At 74.8% G+C, this 15,925-nt stretch overlaps 1 protein-coding gene across 1 annotated transcript in view; it reads left to right on the top strand.

Annotated features, from left to right (window-relative positions):
* The first annotated feature begins 1,329 nt into the window (after positions 1-1,329).
* Positions 1,330-15,925, top strand: part of KIF26A (kinesin family member 26A) — a 36,525-nt gene continuing 21,929 nt past the window's right edge. The window contains 4 exon segments of the mRNA XM_071213444.1: positions 1,330-1,832; positions 2,337-3,396; positions 3,698-3,940; positions 12,073-12,477. Coding sequence (XP_071069545.1) covers positions 1,330-1,832; positions 2,337-3,396; positions 3,698-3,940; positions 12,073-12,477 — 2,211 coding nt within the window.

The following is a 15,925-nucleotide window of genomic DNA, read 5'->3' as shown; positions in this document are numbered from 1 at the left end:
CGCAGCGCCGGTGGTCAGGGCTCGCCTTGCGCCCCCTGATAAGGTGTTTATGACCAGCGCTTGGAGACAGATGGATGCGAAGCGCGCTCGGGCCAGTGGCGCTGAGACGTTGTCCCCAAGTTACCGCCAGGGGGAGTCGGGGGAGGAAGCGGGGAGCAGGGGGTCTCCTGGCGCGGGGTGGTGGCGCGAGCCGGGGTTCTGTCCAGGGAAGTACAAGGGGCGTGCAGGGCGCGGGCCGGGGCTCCCCCAGCTTTCCTCCCCGGGAAGGTCCCCCCGGCCTGGCCTGCGGAGGCTCGTCTCCCCCCGGGGCGCGCTCCCTGACAGCCCCACCCGCGCCTCCCCGAGACCTTCACGTCAACCCGGGCGGTGTGGGCGACCCCCCCGCCCCCGCTCGATCCTCCCCGCCCGGCGCCCGCAGGAGAGCTGGGGGTGCGGAGAGCTGGGGGTCCGGGTTTGAGTTTCAGCCCGGCCGGGCGGTACCGCGACCGCGGCCCCCCGCGCACGCCCGAGCCGGTTCTCAGGCCGTCAAGTATCCGAACTGCAATCCGGGTTCTGGCACCTCGGTCCCCGCCGGGTCCCTGCCGGCGCGCGGGAAGTTGGGGACCGGCCCGAGGTGTTGGGGCCGGCGCGGAGAAAGCCGCTCGTGGGCGCGGAACCTGGGTGCTGGAGTGGGAGCGCAGAGACGGGGGTTCTCGCCGCCTGCGCTTTGGGGTCCTGGAGGAGGGAGCCTGGGGGTCCCTAGGCCAAGGCTGGGGCGCAGGGTGGGGGCCCTGAGGAGCCGCCCCTGACTCAGGCTCACCGGGCTCCCTTCTCGTCTCCAGGGACGCAGATGACCCCAAGGCGCGGAGTCTCCGGGAAGGACTGCCGGGGAAGGGGTCGGGTACGTCTCCTGTTTGCGGAGGTTTGGGGAAGCGGCGCTCGGCAGCGGGGGCGCGGGGCGGGAGGCGCGGGCGTGCCGGGGACGCGTGGGCATGGGTAGGTGGTGGGGACCCATCCCGGGCCCTGACTCCCCGTCCTCGGCCCCGCAGCGAGCGGCGTCCTCGCCCCCCCCCTCCTGGGGCGGGGTTCCTGGGCCCAGGTCCCGGCTCCCCCCGGCGCGCTGTCCCCTAGCCTGGCGGAGGGGGCGCTGCGTGCGCCGGCGCGCGGGGCGGAGCGCGGGGGGCGCGCGGCGCGAGCGCGGGGCCGGGGGCGCGGGCGGCGCAGGACCCGGGGCTTGGCGGGCGGCCCTGCACAGTGCGGGCGGCGGCGGCGGGCGCGCGGCCAGGGAGCGCGCGGGCCGGGCGGCGGCGGCGGGAGGCGCGCTGGCTGCTCCCCGCGCTCCGCTCCTCCATGGCGCTGCCCGGGCCGCCCGAGCCGCCTCGCGGCGCCCCCCGCCAGGCCCCCAGCCTGCTGGAGATGGGGGCTCTCTGCCTGGACTCGGAGATCATCCTGGGCTTCACCAGCCACCTCCTGCGGCGGCGAGGCAAGGTGAGCGCGCGGGCGGAGGCGGCGTCCCGCGACTTGGCGGTGCGGTGCGGGCGGGCCCGGCTGCGGCGCCGGGGAAGGGGGCAGCAGGTGGCCAGGAGGATGCCGCCGCTCGGGCCGGGGACTCGCGCCGCACTTTTCGCCTCGGTGCGCCGACCCCTCCCTCTCCCTCGGCGGCTGCGTCCTGCCCTGACCCGGCCGCAGGAGGTCGGAGAGCGCGGCGAGCTCTGCGCACGGGCCGGGCCGGCGTGCCCTTGTGCGCTGGGCGAGGCCGGGGCTCCCGGCGCCCAGGCGGACGCTGAGGCCGTGGGGTCCCGCGCGGTGCTGTGGGCTCTGCCAGGCTGGGGCGTGGCCCCTCCGGAACCCGAGTGGGGGGCGGAGCGCGCGTGTCCCAGGCACCGCCTCTGAGCGGAGAACTCAAGTTGCAGGTGTCGTGGGCTCCTCGCAGGACCGGGGACCCGCGCGGCCGGCGTGTTTAGGGGGTACTTGTCAGGGAGTGTGTGAGCCGCGCTTCCCGGGCCTGGCCAGGGCAGTTTGGGGGGACGGGGCAACACTGTGAGAACGGGGAGCCCCCGCTCTCCCTCCAGGCATTCCGCGCCCCGCAAAGGGACTTACGGACCCCGAAAGCGGGGAGGGGCAAAGACCTGACCACCCCCATTTCCAGGGGCGTGCGTGGGCGGGGAGACAGTCCGAGGGACGGGGGGGGGGTGGGCAAAGAGTAAAGAGGGAGGGGTCGCCTTGAGGGGCCCAGGAGAGGGCGGGGGCGGCCCGAGGCAGCTCGAGGGGCGCGCCCTGTGCGCGGGGAGCCGCGGGCCCGGGTCTCCTCCTGGATCGTCGGCCCCCGCCCCGGCTCGCCTCTTCCGAGTCCCCAGGTCCCGCCCTGGACGCGCGCGGGGGGTCTCCCGGGCGGCGCCCGTTGCCAGCCGGGTACCGCGGGGCGGCGCGCTCCGGGGCCGGCAGGTGGCGCGCGCGAGCCGGGGAGCGGGGCAGCCGCGCCCGCCGAGCGGGCCGGGGGTTTCGGGCCCGGACGCGCCCCGCCTGCGGCCCCGCGACGGCGGCCACACGCGGCCCGGCAGGGGCGGGAGCAACTGGTCGCCGAGGGGGGCGACCTCCCTGCAGGAGACCGACGGGCGATGCAGTCCCGAGCTCAGGCCCCGGCCGACAACAGGTCCCACGCGCGCCTCGGCGCCCACCCCGCCGCGGCCCCGCGCGCGACGCCCCCAGACCCAGCCACTCGCGGACACGCCGACCCGGCCCCGCGCGCCCCGAGGCGCAGGCTCCGGGCCACTCGCCCGCGCGCCCCCGGAGACCCGCAGGGGGGCCGAGGCGCGCGGGCGGGCGCGGGACTTGCGGGAGAGACCCCCGTGCCACCGGCCGCGGGATCCGGAGCACAACCCCCGCGGCCCCGGTTTCCCCGCCCGCAAAGTGCAGTGGGTGGGGGCCACGGGCGGCGCGCAGACCCCGGGGTCCCGGCAGGAGAGCGAGGAGGCGCATGCGCGCGGCACTGGCCTCCCCCGGCGCGTCCCCGCGCAGGGACCCCGCCGGCAGGTCGGGGGCCTGGGAGTGGGCGGGCCGCGCGGGCCGCGTGCCCGTGAGCTGCGAGCCGGGGCGGGGCCGCCCCGAGGCCCCCGGCCCCAGCCCCGCCCCCGGCCCGCCCCCGGCCCGCCCCGGCTCCGAGCGTCCCCGCCGCCGCGCGCTCCGCGCCACTCGCCGCCGCCGCGCCAACTTCGGAGCGGCGGGCCCGGGCCATGGGGACGTCTCCGGGCCGGATCACTTAGCCGCGGGTCCCCGAGCGCCACCGCGGCCCGGAGCCCCCCGTCCCTCCCGGAGCGCAGCCATGGGCGGCCGCGGAGCCCCCTCGTGCGCGGCACCGACTGCGGTATGCGCGGCCCGGGCCGGGAGCTGGGGAGCAGGGCGCGCGGGCCCGCGAGGGTGCGGGGGCTCCGGGGGCGCCCGGCCACCCAGGATGCTCGCGGGCTGCGCGGCGCCCCGTGGGGGACGGGCTTGGGGCGCGCGCGCGGCGGGGCGCCAGCCAGCCACCCCCCGGGCAGAGTGGGGGCCGGGCCTCCTGCTGGGAGGAACCCTGGAGCCGGGACCCTCGGGGGAGACGGGGTGGCAGTGGGGGCCCGCGTTCGGAGCTTGTGCGTCACACCGGGGCCCTGGTGCACGAGGTCCGGAGCCCCGCTCTGGTGGCGGTCCAGGCTCACGATGACTCTCCCACTACCCCTCCCAGGTGGCCGAGGGCGGCCCGGGCCGAGAGCCGCTGCCGCCGCTGGAGGTGACGCCCCGCGAGAGGCTGCCCGTGGCGCCGGAGCAGGACCCCTGCGGCAACCGCCCTGCGCCCGAGGGCGCCGGGGCCAGCGCCGAGCAGAGCCACTGGGTCGGCGGAGGCTGGTGCCGCCACTGCCACACGAAGCTGGCCGAGCTCAAGCAGCAGGCGTGGAGGCTGGTCAGCGGCCCCGGGACACCCCTCCGGGTAAGTGACCCCTCCTCGGGCTGCCCCTCAGAGCAGGGTCCACGCGGCAGGGAGCTGGGGGTTCCAGTCTGCATGCTGCTTGTTCCACTCGGGCTTTTTTGTCACTCCCTTCTGGTCTCCCGTCCTCAGTTTCCCCGTTTGTAACAGGTGTGTGTGAGTCCTGCAGGGACGCAGTCGGAAGGGCCTTGGAGGGGAGACAAGCAGCTGGACCCTCAGGGGAAGGGGAGAGAGGAGATGGCAGGGCCTCCACGGGGTGGGGAGGGGGGACAGCCCTGCCCTGCCTGCAGTGGGAGCTTCCTGGGTGTGTTGTCTTTGGGGTCCCCGGGGCCCCCGGGCAGGAGATCCCGGGATGGGCAGCCCCTCACACGCCCTGCTCCAGGTCACGTAAGGAGCGTGTGTCCAGTCCCGTCCCAGCCTCCAACAATACCTGGGGCTCTGTCCCCTACAGGCAGCGCCACCCGGCTGGCAGTTGAGTTGCTGGACTCGGGGAGGGGTGGCAAGGTGAGGCAGGGGCAGGGCTCCCCGCCCCCTGCAGCCGGGCCCGCCAGGCCCATTGTTCACCGGGCAGCCCCGGGAGGAAGCCCTTCCCTCCCCGAGTTCCTGGGAAGTCCACGTAATTCCCATTGAGTCTAAATTTAGCTCCCCCGGTGGGCGGGGCAGGTCTGGGCGGCGGGGGCGCGCCCCTGGGCCCCGGGAGGCGTGCGGGTCTGCTCGCTGTCCTGGGGGTGCTTTCTAGGTCCTTCTGGAGTCTTGTTGGGGGGCCGCTCCCTGCGGTCCGTCTAGTTTGAGACACCAAGGGGGTCCCTCGGAGAAGGTGGATGGGGTCACTCCTCTGTGCCTCTTGGAGCTAACGGCCGTTTCCCTCCCCCATTAAGGGAAACTGAGGCGCGAGAGAGGTGGGCTCTGCTGCCGGAGCTGGTCTCCCTCCTCGGCACGGGCTTCGGCCGGTGGCACGCCCAGGCTCTAGCCGGGACCTGGCCTGGTCAGCCGAGGGTGGCGCTGGGCGTCCCGGTGGTCGAGCCGGCCGCTGGCAGGCCTGGGGCTGCACCCGGGGTCTCGGGGGCCTCCCGGCTTGTGGCCTGGCTGGGTGGGGCCGGGCGTCCTTCCTGCCGGGCAGCCCTTTCCCTCAGGGGCTTTCTCTGTTGGGGCTCCCTTCTTCTCAGCTGGGATAACTTGAGGGGCGGCCCCAGGAAGCCCCAAGACCCATTGTTTCTCCAGGGAGGCCGGAGCTGCTCGCCAGGCTTGGCCGGGCCACGTCGTGCAGCCGCGCTGGGGAGGCCGGGGAGGCGGTGGCCGGCTGGCGGACCTGGCCGCTTTTGGTTTTGGAGGGGGGGTCTCTGCAGGGCCATGGATGAGAGAGGGCCCCGTGTGGCTGGTTCCGGGGTCACTGGGAGTCTGGAGTCGGCATTTTGGGGTGTCCCCCAGGCCACTCATTGTTCACGGTGGCAGCTGGGCTTCCTGCATTGTCTCACCATCAGGCCCCACGGCTGGGGCCGGGCTGGGGGCGGGGGCAGGGCTGGAGCGGCCCCCGCCTCCCGTGGCTTGGCCCTCGCAGCCCCCTACCTGGTCTCAGGGGCAGAAGGCCATAGGAGGCCGGTGACAGCCTGCAGGCTCCGCGCACGTCCTGTCCTGCCCGCTGGCCGCCCCCCGGCCCCCCTGTCTGCAGGCCACGCGCCCGTGGGCCCTGCAGGTGCGTGGTCGCGCTGGGTTCGGCTCCCCGCTCCGTGAGGCGGTACCACTGCGTTTCCGTCACAGGCGCGGGAGCAGGTGGAGAGCCAGCCCCGCTCCGCCGCCACTGCTGCTTTGTGCCGAGTCGAGTGCTTGAGAGTGGGGTTGTGCCCGGCTGTGGGGGGTGTCCCCGGGGTGTCAGGCCTGGCTGCCGGATGTCCGGTTCCGCCTCTCCCTGCTGCCCTGCGGCCAGTGTCCCAGAGCCTGCCTCAGTTTCCTCCCCGTGCAGCGAGGCTGGCCCCGGAAGCCCCGTCCCAGGTGCTGTGGGATTGGGGACCTCGTCCGCGTGCCGTCCGCGTGCACCGGGCCGGAGGGTGCCTGGAGGGGCCCCCCCGGGGCCTGGGGGACCTTTTCCTCTCACCCACGCGGGAGCCCTGAGCACTGTCCCTCCCAAGCCGCGCAGGCCCTCGGCCCTGGGTGTACGCAGCAGTCGTGGGCGCGGCCCGGCCTCCCCCGTGCGCCTCACTGCCTGCCTCGTGCCCTCGGCCTCGGGCCCCAGACCCGCCGCGGGTGCCCACCCAGCACCCTCCATGGCCAGCAGCCTTGCCCCCGGCCCCTCTGTGGACCCCTCCCCTGCGGCCTCCTGCCCCAGGGCCCCGTGGCCCACGTGCCGCCTCGGACTGAGGTCCCTGCACCCGCCTCCTCTCCCTGGCTTCACCCTCGCTTCGTCCCGGTGGTCTCCCCCGCAGACCCCTGCCCCCCGCACCCCTCCCACCCCTGCACTCCCCGTGGCAGGGTCCCAGGTTGAGTGAGAGCTGCCACCCGATGACTTGGCACCTGCCGCGCGGACCACGGCTGGACAGAGAGGAGCAGCTCCTGCCTCCTTCCCGTGCGGCCCCCGGGCTGCGCTCTTCCAGCCCTTCCTCGCCTTGCGGGCGCCGTGCTGGGCCCTGGCCCACCTCTGTCCTCGGAGCTCAACAAAGGCAGGGATGGGGCTGGGCCACCCGGAAATGTTTGTTGAACGACTATGTGACCAGCCAGGCCCCTTCCCCCCACATCCCAGGGCTGCCTGCCACGTGAGGCAACAGCCCCCTGCCAGGATGGCGACCCCCCGAGGACCGTCCCTGCTGGGTGTGGGGAGGGGCTCCTGTTCAAGGAGTGCTCCAGCTGCCCCAGATGTGTCAGGCGGAGGTGGCAGCCTCTCCGGGGACCCGGTGACAGCCGACGGGCCGATACCGGCGCTGAATTGATTAGCGCGCCTGGCGTGAGGTGATCAATTCTCGTTTAGCCCTCGTGACTCTCGCTCAGTGGGTGGGGGGCCGCGTCCTCCCCGTGCCCGAGGGTTCCAGGACCGCCGCTGGCGGCCCCCGCCCGCCTCGAGCCCCAGCCCTCGTCCAGGCGGCCCCCAGCCGGGCAGAGGTCTCTCCGTTTATGCGAGGCTGGGCCAGCTCAGGGGGCCCGAGTTGGGGGTCCCCGTTGTGTGCGGGGTGACGGCTGTCAGGTCTGGGCCTGGAGACCCCTCCTGCTCTCTCCTGGGCCCTGCTGGGGCCCCTTGACCCCGAGGCTACCCTGCCTGGGTCCCCGTCCCTCTCCAGGTGCCCCTCTTGCTGGCAAGGGCACTCGCGCCCCTTGCCCGGGAAGCCCCTGGCCTCCCACCCCACCTCCCCGCTCCATTTCCGGCTCCTGGGTCTGGCGCCCGGGCGGGTTGCGGGTGCGAGTGCAGACACCACAGGGGCTGGGGCTGGGGTGGTTCAGCTCGGAGGGGTCCACTTGTGCGGCCGGGGTCCCATAGCAGGCGTTTTAAACAGGGCCCCCTCCCCAGAGCCACACTGGGGGACTGAGCCTGGATGGGGCTCAGGGGACACGGGACGGGGGGTTCTCAGAGCTGGCAGGTGTGCCTCCTGCGTGGGGAGAGGGGCCGGGGCAGGTGGACGGCTGTGCCCAGGGGCCGGGGCCCGGGCTGCCCTCTTGGGTGTGTGCGTTTCCTGTGGGCCTCAGTTTCCCCGCTGTGAGCAGGGTCCTCGGGCAAGTCCTCCCTCCTGCCGGCCCTTCCCTCCAGCAGAAGCCTCTTTGCCGTGGGCACAGCGCGGCTGGCAGGTGGCCTGCCCTGCCCAGCTGCCTTCCCGGGCAGGGCCCTTCCAGCAGGACCCCCGGGGCCAGGGTGGTCTGGCGCCGTGGGAGAGGTCTCCGGCTGCGAGTGTGCCCTCCCCCGGCGGCTGGCAGGCTCTGCTTGCCGCGGGGGCGGCTGTGGGACCCGGGGGCAGGCCTGGCGGGGCGGCGGGGCCCGGGCGTTCCTGCTCGGCTGCGCGTCAGCTCTAACCCAGCGAGGGGGGGGCGGCCCAGCTCGGCCCCTGCCCGTGTCCGTGGGAGCGTGCGGCTCCGGCCCTCGCCAGGCGCCCTGCTCGGGGGCCCGGGGCTGCGGGCACAACCAGCCCTGCTCCTGCGCCCCTCGGACGTGGCCCTGGGGGCTCCCCAGCCCTCACGCAGGCTGCCCACAGCCGGAGGCCGGTTCTCAGGCCCCCAGCTCGGTCTGAGCCCGCCTGGCCGCGGAGGACAGGGGGCCATTGACAGGCGGCATGGGCGCTCAATGGGCTCGTCTGTGCCCCGAGCTGCCCAGCTGGGCCGGCGCCTGGCACCCGGCTGCAGGGGACGTGCCGGCCAGTGCTGGGCCAAGGAGGCCGGCCGGGCCCTCCAGGCTCGGGATGTCCTCCAGCGTCCCCGCTGGCGTGCGGGGAAGTGCCCGGCCCGGCCGCCGTGGGAGGAGGCGCCGGGCGGTGGAGGCCGGGCGCAGGGTGCCCGTGCTGGACCCCCGAGCCCCGGCTCCTAGCGCCCCGCCCGCCGGCTGACCGGATATCGGAATTTCCTCGACAGCGGGGTCCCGGGGGGGGGGCGGCCGGCCGGGCCGTGGGGCCCCTTCCTGGACCTGTTGTCAACTCCGGATGCGGCGGCCCCCAGGCCGGCCTTGTCTGTGGAGGGACGGGAAGGCGGGGACGGCCCGGCGGGGGTCGCTGCCCGCTGCTGCCCCCGCCTCCAGCTCTGGGCCCCAGGCCTCTGCCGGGCAGTGCCGGGCCCCTGGGAAGTGACGGGGAGACGGGGGCGCCGGAAGCAGGGGGTGTCGGGCCCTGGCAGCGGGGGCAGGGGCCCTCCCCAGGCTCGCGGGGGCTGGGGCGGGGGCGCGGCCGTGGAGCCCAGGGGTCCCTCAGCAGCTGCGTCCCAACCAGAGCCCCCGGGCCTCCCAAGCGGGAGAAAATGGAAGGATTACTTAAAGCAAAGCGGAGAGCGAGAAAGAGAATAAGCAATAAAAAGCCGTTTTAAGTAGCGGGGAAGCCACCTAAAACCGGGGCGGCGCCGTGGTGGGTTGTGCGCGGCGCTAAATTGAATTGAATTAAGAAAAACACCTCCAAACACGAGTAAAGTATCTGCTGAATTAGAGCACAAAGAGGGAATTAAAAGTCATATTTTGCAGCAGGTAATTACTGCCTGTGTGGAGCTTCTGGGCTTGGGGGGGGGAATAGAGGAGGGGGGCAGTGGCTGGGACTTTCGGGGGTGCAAGTTCCCGACGGGAGGCCCAGCCCGGGGGGCCGGCGGGGCAGCAGAGCGGCCTTGGTGGCGGCTGCGTGCCCGGCGGAAGGCCGCGGAGCAGGCGGCGAGGGGGGCGCGGGGGGGGCGCGGGGCGGCGCGGGGCGGGCGGGCCTTTGTCTCCTTCCCTGCCGCTTCCGGCCCGCGAGCAGCAGGTGGTGCGGCGGCTGCAGCTGCCGAGGGCCCCCGAGAAGCCCCCACCCCCAGGCCCCCCTCTCGGCCCCTGAGGCACCTGCCTGGAGTCCCCCAGGAGGGGCTCGTGGCCGTGAGCGTGTCTGCCGCCCCCACCCTGCAGCCGCCCCGCGCTGAGGCTTGGGGAGACCCCTCCTGGCCCGGCTCGCGTCGCCCCTGCGCCCCTGTCTGCGGTGAGGGGCCCCGTCCCGAGCTGCCCCCACCCTGGGGCTCAGGCGGGGTCCGAGGGAGGAGGGGGCTGCGGCCCTTCCGGGGGGGCCGTGCTCGCAGGAATGCGGGCGGCCCTGGGGGGCCAAGTGCCTCGTCTTCCAGTGGGCTTGAGAGTCACCCCAGAGGTCGAGACCCCCGGCCCGTTCTTCCCACCCTCCAGCCTGGACCCCCACGGAACAAGCAGGGGCCTCGGTGCCCGGCCCGGGAGCTGGGTGGGGGCTGTGCCCTGAGCCACGGCCTGGGGGCTGGGGTGACCCTGGGGCAGGCGTGCGGTGGGCAGGGGGTCGCAGGGCTGGCCCTCCAGGAGGCCGGAGGCCCTCGAGCGCTGGGGCCGGGGTCTGCGCCGGAGGCTCGGCCGGGGTCCCGCTCTTTCCCACCCCGCAGAGGCTCTGCCAGGCCCACCCCTTTCCTCCCGCCCCTCCCCCAGGAGCAGCCTGAGGGGGACCCCCCCGCCCCCCGCTGAGCGGGAAACTCCGGAATTGGAGCCAGGGCCTGGGAAACAGCTGGGCCACCGGGTGCTCTTGGCCCTCCCAGGCGCTGGGCCCGCCCGCACGGCCCCTCCCAGCGGGCCCCCTCCCCGCCCGGGAGCCTGGGCCAAGCACGCGGATCTGGGGGGCGTGCCAGCCACAGGCGGAGGTGGGGGCCTCAGCGTCCTCCCAGCAAGGGCGCGCTGGGGGGGCCGTGCCGTGTGGGCGGCTGGTGGGGAGGGGGCTGCAGGACCCCACTTGAGCGGCAGCCCCGGGCTGGGGACAGGGCCTGGGGGCCTGGGGCAGGGCCAGGGGCAGGGTGGGGGTGGGGCCAGGGGCGGGGCTAGAGCTGTGTGCTGGGGACAGGGCCAGGTGGGGGGGGGGGGCGGGCCGGGGCTAGGGCCCAGCGCCTGGGGCAAGGCCAGGGGCAGGGCTGGGGGCTGGGTTGGGGGCAAGGCCAGGGGCAGGGCTGGGGGCTGGGTTGGGGGCAAGGCCTGGGGCAGGGCAGGGGGGGGTGCTGGGTGGGGGCGGGGCCAGGGGCGGGGCAGGGCAGGGGCTGGTCTGGGCCTGGGGCAATGCTGGGGGGGCGGGGCTGGGTCAGGGGGCTGGGTGGGGGACCGGATTGGGGGGGGGGAGGCCTGGGCCTGGGGACCCGCCGACCTGCAGGTGGGCGCGTGGGTTGGGGCTGTGTTTGCTCGTCAGGTGGGACGCCGGTGAGTCCTGGGGGGCCGGGGCTGGCCGAGGGGTCTCCGTCCAGATCCAAGAGGCTGCCCGGGTCGCTGCGGTCGGGTCTGCCCCTTGGGAAGGGGGCGGGGCCTCTGGGGGCACTGGACCACCCGACCTGAGCAGGAAGGTCCCCGCTGCGCAGGCTGCCCTGGGGCAGGGCGGGGGCAGAGCCTGTGGGGGTGGCCGCGGGACCCGAGGGGCCTGGGAACGTGGCGAGCCTGCAGTGAGGTTCTCTCTGCTCTGCCCGTGGCCGCCGCCTCCTCCAGGAAGCCCTCATGGCCTCCACGAGCAGTGCCGGCCCCGGCCCTGTTCCCAGGTCCCTCTGGGCCCCAGCCTCGTGGGGACGGGCCCACGCATCCGCCCCGCCCAGCAGCTTAGGACAGCAGGGCCCCGTCACAGGTGATGGGCGCTGAGCCTCGCCTCGCACCCGCTGCCCGGCAGCGCCCACCCCCGGGGCGGGGTCTCCCCTGAGCCGCGATCGCCTCCCGCTCGCCCAGCGTGTCAACACGCTTGCCTTCCTTGCGTGGCATGACCTCTCGGTGCTTTCCTGGCGGGACCAAGTTTCGTTTTATCTCCTAATCCCCCCCCAGGGCTGCAGACCCAAGAGGCAGGGGTGGCCCCCAGCCCCCAGCCCCCAGCCCCCGCCTCAGCCGCTTGAGTCCAGGTGGCCCTGGGGCTTGGGGGCTCAGAGCTAGGGTGTGGGGCACGGGGCTCAGGGTTTGGGGGCACGGGGCTCAGGGCTTGGGGCTTGGGGTTCCAGGGCTCAGGGTTTGGGGGCTCAGGGCTCAGGGTTTGGGGCGTGGGGTGCAGGCATGCAGTTTGGGGTGCAGGGTGCGTGGGTGCGGGGTTCGGGGCGCGGGGGCGTGGGGTGTGGGGCTCAGGGTTTGGGGTCGTGAGGTGTGGACGTGGGGTTCGGGGTACAGGGTTCAGGGCGTGGGGCGTGGCATGTGGGCGCGGGGCCCTCCGCCGCAGCTGAGCTGCCTCCTGCAGGGTCCCTGCCGCCGGAGCTGGCCAGCGGGTGGAGTCAGCCGCCCACCCTGCTTCTCGCCCGGCTTCGGGCGGCTCTGTGACCAATGGCCGTTGCGAGCGCGGTGTGGCCGTCTGGGCACATGGCAGATGTGCCGGGTTCGCCGCTGGCAAGCGCGGCGCGTTGCCCCGGGAGGGGAGGGCGGCCCCAGGGGAGGGCCGGGCGGCTTGCTAATCAGTTGTGCGGTGTGTGGCGGGGGGGCGCGGGGGAGGTGGGGCTCCTGCCGCCCGGCACTGACCACGCCCCTGTCCCTCGTTCCCCAGGATCCGCGTCTCCCGGCCCTGCTTCTCGACCAGCTGCCCGTGCCCGCGGCCCTGCCCGAGTGCCACCCGGAGGCCGTGCGCCGCTGCGACGTCTGCGCCGCGCGCCTGAGCCGGCTGGCGCGGGAGGCCCTGCAGCTGCGGCAGGCGCCGGCCAGCCGGGAGGAGCCCGATGTGCCCCACGCCGCGCCGGGCGCCATGGCGGGCCCGAGGGACGCGGCGGCGCGGCAGCCGGCACCTGACCGGAGGAGGGGGCCGGCCTGGCCCCCCGGCCCCAGCGTGCAGGTGTCGGTGGCCCCGGCCGGCCTGGGCGGCGCCCTCAGCACGGTGACCATCCAGGCCCAGCAGTGCCTGGAGGGCGTGTGGAGCGTCTCGAGGGTGGACCGCCTGCTGCCGCCCGCCTGCCTGGTGAGTACCCGGGGGGGGGTCCTGACCACGTCCTGCCCGTGGCCCCACAGCGTGGCTTCTCCCCACAGCGAGGGCCCCGGACGCTGGGTGGGCGTCAGTCCTTCCGGAGCCCCCTGCAGAGGCCCTGGTGGCCTGGGCGCTGCCTCCTGCGTGGCGACCACGGCTCGGGCCACCCGTGGTTTCGGCTGCCATGGCTGAGACCGCGCCGGCCTCAAGCTGTGGACCGATGGGGCCCCGCAGCTCCTGGCCAGGGTCGGCCACCGGGGGGAGCAGGAGCCCCCTGCCCCCGGGCCCCCTCCCCTGGGGCTCCCTGCCACGCCCACAGCGGGGGCAGGGGCCGGGGCCGTGCAGCCTCGGGGTGGTGGGGAGGGCAGAGCAGCGCCCCCGGCTGGTCTCAGGACCCGCCTCTGCGCTGTGGGCTGTTTCCTGGGCGCCCTTTGCTCAGGGAAGATCCTCTGCCCCGGGGGGCCTCCAGAGCATGTGGGGGGGCTGTCGCCCCACAGCAGCGGCGGGGGCTGGGGCCCGGGGGCCGAGACCAGCACGGGCGCCCTGTGGGCTGCCGCGCTCCGCTGCCGGGGCCTCCCCCGAAGTTGCCGCCGCGTGCCCTGGTTTCCCACCTGGGGGGTCCCGGAGGGGGTGGGGTGTTGGGCGATATTCCCAGGATGCTGGAGGGATTGGTTTGAGGTTTCGGGGTACACAGGGTGGTCTGGGCTGCCCCTGGCACCCACAGCGGCTCAGCCCTGGTCCCCCCACGACGTCCGTCCACTCGGCCGGGGGTCAGCAGGGCCTCGCGCTGTCGAGCCGGAGACCCCCCAAGTGGGAGCGTGAAGCAGCAAGATGCCACCAGAGAGGGGCTGGGGGAGGCGGATAGGCTGGGGCAGGTGGACGGGCTGGGGCAGGCTGTGCGGCCCCCGGGCCTGAGTGTCACGTGGCAGCCCTGGACCACCGTCCAGCAGCGCGGCGGCCCCCGCCCCGCGTTGCCTGCCCCCCGTGGAGCCCCAGGGTGACACCCGCGCGCGGCCGTGAGGAGCCACGTTCCTGCTGGGCAGCTGCAGCGCCGGGAGCCAGGCGGGTGGGCGGGCCGGGGGGGCCGCAGGGCTCAGAGGCTGGGTGGCCCGTGATGGACGGCAGCCCCGGCGCAGACTCGACGAGCAGTGGCCTGGTCCCCGGGCCTGGGGACGGGGGTCTGGCGCTCACAGGAGAACCAGCACCCCCTCGGCGGGCCCTGGCGGGAGCTGGCCCGGGTCTTACAGGGCCCGGTCGCCAGGCCGAGGGGGCTGCCCTCCGTGGGGTGGGCGCGTGGGAGCCAGGGAGGGGTGCGGGCCGAGGAGGGTGGTGGAGCTGGAGCCCCTTCCTTTCCCTCGGCCCCCGGCGGGCTGCCCCGTGCTGCGGCCCCCGCGTCTGCAGGGCAGGAAAGGGCGGCGGTGCCGGCCTCCAGCTGGGCTGCTCTGGGGGGCGGCGTGCACCCTAACGCGCGGGCATCCGAGCCGCCCCTTCGCGCGTAGATGAAGGCACCGACGGCCTTTGGGGCGAGGGGGAGTTTACGATTGGGCAGTGGCCCTGGCGACCGATCGGAAGCTTATCAGGCGCATAGGGAGGACAGCTGGGCGCGGACGAGGGCTCCCCGCGTGCCAGGGGTTCGATGCGGGGCCGGGAACGCCGGCCTCAGGACTCAGGGCTCCACGCCGGCCGCCCAAGGCCCCAGGCCGTGGCACGTCCGGTCCGAGGCGGGCACGGGTGCCAGAACTGTGGGGGGGCCGCCCATCCCAGGTCCAGCGTCGGGGCGCAGCTGGCTCGGACGCACCTTCACTTTGACCGGGGCTGGAGGGGGCTGGGGGGCTGGGGGTGGGCTCTGGATCCCTGCAGCCACACGCAGTGCCTGGAGTTTTTGGGGCGCTGTGGTTGAGAGCCTGCCTGGCGGCCCTGCCTCGGGGTCTTGGTGGGGAGTGGGACCCCGGGAGCCCGGTGGTCGGGGTGGGCGGCCTCGGCTGGTGACAGGACACAGCCAGAACTGCGAGTCTGGAATGTTCCGCGGGCAGGGATCTGGAGGCTGAGGCCTCCGAGGGGCCGCTCGGGGTGCTTGGGAAATCCTTGCTCAGCGCCTGCTTTCCCTCCTGTGCACCCCGACATCTCGAGATAGCTGAGGGGGGTGCTGGGTGGGGGGGAGCCGGGTGCGGTGGCCCGAGGCCGCGCTGGCCAGGGCTGCTTGACGCGTCTCCCTGGGACCTCCTGGGAGGAGCCGCGGGCCCTGACCAGCCGTGGGGGGCAGGTGGGGTAGAGTGGAGGACTTCCTGGAGGAGGTGCCGCTGCTGGCCTCGAGGCACAGAGTAGGAGCAGGGTGTCGCTGGCCCAGGCCTCGGGTCGGCGGCACCGGGCAGGGGCGTCGCCCCGAGCCCCCAAGCTGGGGTGGTCCCCCACCGTCGCCCCGGCCAGGGGCCTGGTGATGTCCCCCTGCTCTTGGGGCTCGGCCGCTGGGCGCTGGGGGGAGCTTCGGGGGGTGGGGCCTGCCTCTCGCCACCACGCCCCATCTCGTGGCCGGGGCCGCCTGCTGGGCCTCGGTTTACCAACCCGCCACCTCGCCACCCGGTCATCAGGGCCCGAATCGAGCAGACTAGGACCCAGGCCTGAGGGCTCCTGAGAGAGTGCTTGGTTTGGCGTCTCCTGAACCCAGGCTCAGGGTGCTCCCCGAGGACGGGGGCTGAGCTGGGCCCGGGGACCCTGCTTGGGCAGCCCCCGCCGTCTCGTTTGTGGAGTGTTTTCAGGCGCAGGGGCTCCTGGGGTCCTGGGCCTGAGTGCGCCTTAGCTGGGGGGCTGAGTCCTGGCTGGGTGCAGGGCCGGGGGCCTGGGGGGCTGATTAGGGGCAGAAAGGGATGGGGGTCCTGGCCTGGGGGCTGTTGGGAGCAGGGGTCCAGGCTTGGGGGTGGGGCAGGGTCCAGGATCGGGGGGGGGGGGCTCGTGGGCGGGGCGGGGTCTTGGCTGGCTCGTGGGTGGGCTGGGGTCCCGGCTGGCTCGTGGGTGGGGCGGGGTCCCGGCGGGCTCGTGGGTGGGCTGGGGTCCCGGCGGCCTCGTGGGTGGGGCAGGGTCCCGGCTGGCTCGTGGGTGGTGCGGGGTCCCGGCGGGCTCGTGGGTGGGGCGGGGGCCGGGGGCTGGGCTGGGGTCCCCGGCGGGCGGGCGGGCCTGCCTCACGCTCTCCTCTCTCCACGCTTCTCCTTTCGTTGCTGCTTGTGAAGCCTCCTCCCCGCTTTCCGTTTGGCCGCCCGCACGCCCCCCTCCTCCGTGCCCCCCTGTCTTCTCTCCCCGTGTTGTGGTCGTCCCCCTCGCCGGCCCCCTCCCCTCCGCCCCCCCCCCTCCGGCCCCCGCTTTGCCCAGCGGCTTCTTTTGGTGCGCCCCGGGCTCTGCTTGTGGCAGGAGTCGGCAGCGGCCGGCCCGAAAGACGGAGCCGTTGTCC

This window comes from Dasypus novemcinctus, chromosome 3 (genome assembly GCF_030445035.2).
Source record: "Dasypus novemcinctus isolate mDasNov1 chromosome 3, mDasNov1.1.hap2, whole genome shotgun sequence".
NCBI classification, from domain to species: Eukaryota; Metazoa; Chordata; class Mammalia; order Cingulata; family Dasypodidae; genus Dasypus; species Dasypus novemcinctus.
Note: the sequence above shows the minus strand (reverse complement) of the source record. Positions and strands in the feature narration are given on the sequence as shown.